Source organism: Humulus lupulus, chromosome 6 (genome assembly GCF_963169125.1).
Source record: "Humulus lupulus chromosome 6, drHumLupu1.1, whole genome shotgun sequence".
Classification (NCBI taxonomy): Eukaryota; Viridiplantae; Streptophyta; class Magnoliopsida; order Rosales; family Cannabaceae; genus Humulus; species Humulus lupulus.
Window position 1 is genome coordinate 212,689,504 of NC_084798.1, and position 5,600 is coordinate 212,695,103.

The 5,600-nt window shown below is 31.0% G+C and overlaps 1 protein-coding gene across 1 annotated transcript; it reads right to left on the reverse strand.

Annotated features, from left to right (window-relative positions):
- Positions 1–2,603: 2,603 nt before the first annotated feature.
- LOC133785968 (receptor-like protein 9DC3) lies at positions 2,604–4,493 on the reverse strand. The gene is made up of 3 exons (XM_062225180.1): positions 4,431–4,493; positions 3,497–4,295; positions 2,604–3,355 (listed from the first exon to the last, which is right to left on the reverse strand). The coding sequence occupies exons 1-3, from the start codon at positions 4,491–4,493 to the stop codon at positions 2,604–2,606; spliced, it is 1,614 nt and encodes a 537-aa protein (XP_062081164.1).
- Between the last annotated feature and the right edge of the window lie 1,107 nt (positions 4,494–5,600).

Sequence of the window (5,600 nt, forward strand, 5' to 3'; positions counted from 1 at the left end):
AGCAAACCAATCACGAACAATTTTAATTCCTGGGTGTATATTTATATAAATATATATATATAATGGTGTACCATGGAGGTCAGTTTCATTACTTCTACACCACATAATACTCATCCAAATTAGTATTCATACACAAGAATTTTCCAACCCAAAATATAAGCTTACAAGATTCATATAATTGATGATATGATCAAGTCATATTGCTATGTACCAATCGACAATGATAATACTTTTGTTTTACTTGAAAAGACTTTGACAAATTCATAACTAATTAATATGGAATGAAAATTCAAAGTCCAAAAAATAAATGTTGAAAGAGCCAAGTAATAGATGTGCATATTATGCCAAAAGAGTCGTCATTTGAAGCAAATACTTCATTGGATGAGTCTTATCATTTCTAGCTTAAATTATTAAATTGCTAGGTTTGAAGTAGCATAAGCAAATTCAATCCTTAATAATTATACTTGTAATAAGTTTCTTTATAACACACATAAATAAAATAAAAAATAAAAAGCTGACTAAATTCTTTCAGCAAAAAATAGTTATGGAGAATAGTGATTACTAATTGAAGTGATCATGATATCAAAATATCAATGGTAAGAAACTTTTTGAAAACAATTTATTCTTTTTTTTTTATATATATATATATAAATTTATTTAAAAAACAGAAAACAAAGAACTTATCTATATATATGTCCTTGCAATGGAACTGGAAAGTAAAATTTTATGTAAAAATTCAAAAATCTTATTAAACAAAGTGTTTAACCGACTGGAAAACAATTGCTGGAGCAAAAAGTAAAGAACTTACTTCAAAGGTAATTTTATAATTTTTTTTGTTAATCTATTATTCTATGCGACTGCCAAATTTTAACATGTTTACTCCAAATTTTATATATAAATACTTAACAAGAACATGCACAAATTAAAATGATGACAACCCTATTTCTCATTTGATTTTTATTTAATAAAAAAAGTGCTAATTAGAGGTAAAAAAAAATCCATTCAAATAATTTTGATCAAGTAAACATTGAGATCAATGGATAGAGTGAAAGTAACTATCGCGAACTAAGAAAATTCAGCTAACATAACTATCGCGAACATGCACAAATTAAAATGATGACAACCCTATTTCTCATTTGATTCATGTTATGTTAGGTAAGTATATTACATGGATAGCTTAGATGTCTTTATTAACCACATAATTATAGACTATTTTCTTTGGATAGATCTCGAAAAAATATCAAAGTTAAAAAAAAAACAATCAAAACGGACAACCGAGCAAAAAGTTATGCTTGGTAAAAGTTTGGAAAAATTACATTACTTTTCTCTGCAGTTTTTTCAATAAAACCGCGGTGAAAAGGTTCCAGACCAATATATAAGCTCATTCTTCCCCACAAGGTTCGTAAACCTACTTCATTTCGCGAAAAACTTCTTCAACAACGGCGGTATGTCTTTCAACCTTAATCTTACTTTTTTTTTCATCTTTTTTAGCTAAATCTTAGTTAAAAACTGAAGTTGATGCTTAATATTTGTCTATTTTCAGGTTTTTGGTAGTAAAAATGGTTAGGATTTGGTCGAAAAATTGTCAATTTTCACTGTATTTTTGGGCATACATTGTGTTCTTGAGCTTCAAAATAGGTAATGATCTATATATCTTTGTTTGTATAGTTTTTTGTTTTTTTTCATCATTATTTTTAGAGTTTATTTTGTGTGAAATAGACAAATAGAAATCAAAATTTTGAGAGGTTTTTCATAAATCATTAATTTGGTTGCTGAATTTTTTTTCTTCAGATTTTTCGGTGACAAAACCTGAAAATTTTGTTTTTTTTTTCAGGTTTCTTTTGTATGCAGCTAGATAGATCTCGAAAAAATATCAAAGTTAAAAAAAAAACACCAAAAACGGAGAACTGAGCACAAAGTTATGCTTCGTCAAAATTTTGAAAAATTACACTACTTTTCTCTGCGGTTTTTTCAATAAAACCGCGGAGAAAAGTCTTTCTTTCTCAACGATTGTTTTAAAAAAACCTCGGAGAAAAGTACATCTTTTTCTGCGATTGGCTTACTACAACCGCAGAGAAAAATGACACTTTTCTCTGCGGTCGAATACACTGCGCTTTTTAATACTCTCGAAAACCGCAGTATATTGAGTAAAAAAACCGCAGATAAAAGCTTTTTTTGTAGTAGTGACAGTTGAACAATGACAAAGGAAGGGAACCTTCCAATTGATTTCCATTGAGGTTTAAATTCCTCAGAGCAATTTTCTTTGCAAAGATTGGAGGAATGATGCCATGAAAGTTATTCTTCTGCAAACACAGCACTGAGAGCATTTTGCTTGAATTTCCAAGGCATGGAGGAATGTTACCACTCAAACTGTTATTTGACAAATCAACCGCTGTAAGAGAAGTGAGGTTGCATCACATAGATGGTATTTCTCCAACCAATTGATTATTTGCAAATAAAAACAACAACGTCGAAGGTGGTGGAATTGGGAGATGACCTTGAAGTTGGTTAGAGCACAAGTCAATGTTTTGTAGGTTCTTCCATGGAAGTTGATCCACAAGTGTCAACAAGTTATGAGAAAGATCAAGGAAATACAATGAATCCTAGCCAACATTCCAAAGCCATGAGGGAATGGCCCCTTCAATTTGATTGTAGGAAAGCTCCAAGCTTCCTAACTTTTCAGCATTTCTTAGAGAGTATGGGAACTTAGTTAGACCACATGAAGACAATGCCAATGAGAAAAGAGTGCTTAGTAAGGTACTATTGACATTGTTGATAGAATCAACCACTGATAAGCTATTAAAAGAAAGATCAAAATATTTGAGGCTTTTGAACTTTGAGAACTGATCTAATGACACAACACCACTTAATTTATTTGAAGAAAGAAACAGAAACGAAAGATTCACTAGTTCAAAAATTGAGCTTGGAAAGATACCTTCTAGTTTGTTAGATTGTAAATCAAGATGTAGTAAAGAATCAGATTGGAATTCAAGAATGGAGCCAGTGAAGTTGTTGTTACTTAGATCTAACTCCTGCAAATACTGAAGGGAATATAACCATGATGGTATTGTCCCACTAAGTTTGTTAGTAGATAAATTCAAGGATTTTAAATTCAAAGGAGGACCACCAACTAAATCATGGTGATTTGAAGAGATGCACAAAGACGAAACTTTTGTTGAATTACTACTACAAACTTCTGGAAGCTGGCCAATGAAATTATTGGATGAAAGATCTAGTTCAATAAGCTTTTGAAGATTCAGAGAGGACCACGGGATTTGACCCCCAAAATTATTGAAAGAAAGGTCTAAAGAAGTGATTTGAGTGAGGTTACCATGTAGTAATGTTGGATATAATCCTACAAAATTGCAAGCAACTAAAGATAGAATCGTCAAGTACTTCAGATTTCTTGTAAGATAAGGCAAGTCTATGAAGAACCTGGAGTGAGAAAGACTCAATTTCTCAAGTGGGCTTGTCCAATTATATTAAGGGAATGTACCATTGAGATTTGTGTTGTAACTCAAGTCCAGCCCTTGAAGGTTTGGGAAGTTGAAAATGGTTTCTGGAAACTCCCCCTGCAATCCAGTTTCTCCAAGATCAAGATATGTCAAAGAAGTTGATAAATTAGCAAACGAATTGGGTGAGACATAAGACATATTGACACCATGCATAAACAATTCTCTAAGATTTGTTAGGTTTGCTAATACAATTCTTTTCCAGCTAGATGTCTCAAGTTTCAACTCATGATTAAAACTCAAGTCAAGTGAAACCAACTTTGACAAGTAAGACAATTCAAAAGGGACTTTACCACTGAACAAGGAGTGAGAAAGATCAAGGCGAACCATTCTTGAATACCTACCAAATTGAGTAGAGACTTTGGAAGTGTGAAAATCATTGTAGGAGAGAACAAGAGATTGGAGATGACCAAGGGAAAAAAGGCTACTGTTGGAGTGAAGACTGCCTTGAAGGCCACTGCATTTGAGGTCAAGGCGGATAACTTGGCCAGTAAGCTCATCACAAGTGACACCGCTCCATGTGCAGCAATCCTTGCTCATATTCCATGAAGTAGTACTATTAGGATTGGCAATTCCAAGCTCAGCTGCGTAGTGGGAAGAGTAACTACTATTGGTTATGGGAAATGAGTTCTTGAAGCGAAGCAAAGCAAAGCATAACTTTCTTGGGGATGGCACAAAGGAGGGTGAGAAGAATGAAGAAATGAGAGAGTGTTGGATGGAAGAGAAACAAGCAAGAAGAGAAAGAGACAGTAAAGCAAAGAAAACAAACCCCTCATCATTTTTCTGGCAAATATTTCCAGCAAGATATCAATATGTACGTACTGAAAATGAAAATGTTGGTGAGAATCACATATGCCATTCTGTGTGTATTTATAGGCCTAATAATTTGTACTATATATGTGGTTGTAATTGGCTCACTGATCTTTCTTTTCCACATTCAGAGTTGGAAAATTTTGTTATTTTCTTTCTGGTAGTTGCCATGCTATTATGATTTATTTTACAAGTATTGATAATAATGATCTCGATTTTCTATTAACATGTTTGTTTGGTAGCTGGTGAAGACTTTCTCATTTTCTTTTATGATATGATAAGTTGGATTGGACCTTGATTGAGATTAATAACAAACCCATTAACACACAATTCTTTTACGTTACACCAAATTCAAAATGAAATAATTTTCTAGCTATATATTGACTCAAGACCAATTATACAAAGAAGCGGACAAGTAATAGAGGAGCCTTATTAATTTTTTGGAAATATATATATATACTTATTATATGGTACTTTATATTTCAGTGAACTATAGTTTTAAAATTCATATTGATACTTGTATTTACAAAATCAGTAAAAAAGAGCAATATTCAAAATATTCTTAGTTATAAAATGTTTATTTTCTAAACTTTAATAAATATGACATTTTTTTATGTGCGTTTTATATGGTATTTTATGCTTTCTTACTTTTTTTTTATGGGATTTGTTTTCTCATATTTATGTAATAATTTATTAGTTTTACCGTATCTAATTATATAAGATTATTTTGGCTAATTCTTGAATTTTTGTACGGGTATTTCAGTAATTGTAGGTATTATTTTTAATTAATTTTTTTATTCAGATATTGAAAAATCTTTTGTTTTCTTATTTTCTTTTATTTTTTATCATCTTCAATCAATATTTTCTCTGCTGTAACCGGTTACCACAATCAGAACAATTTTGATTTTTGAGTAATGTACTATTATCAAAATAGTAGCTACATTGTAACTGGTTAATTAGTGAGATTTTGAGAAAAAAATTGATATGAAAAAAACAAACTAAATTGATGGTGAAGGTAAATTGGTTACAATTAGGTTTGAAAAAAACTAGTTGTCATGGTAACCGGTTACTTAGCCAAATCTGAAAACAAATATGATCAAAACAAAAAATCTAAAATGATCATAATCATAACTGATTACAACTACGTTTGAAAAAAAAAATCAAATCTGAAAAAAAAAACAATTACGATGGTAACTGGTTACTTATCTAGACCTGGAAAGAAAATCGGATCTATATAAAAAAATATAAATTGATCGTTATTGTAACTAGTTACAACTA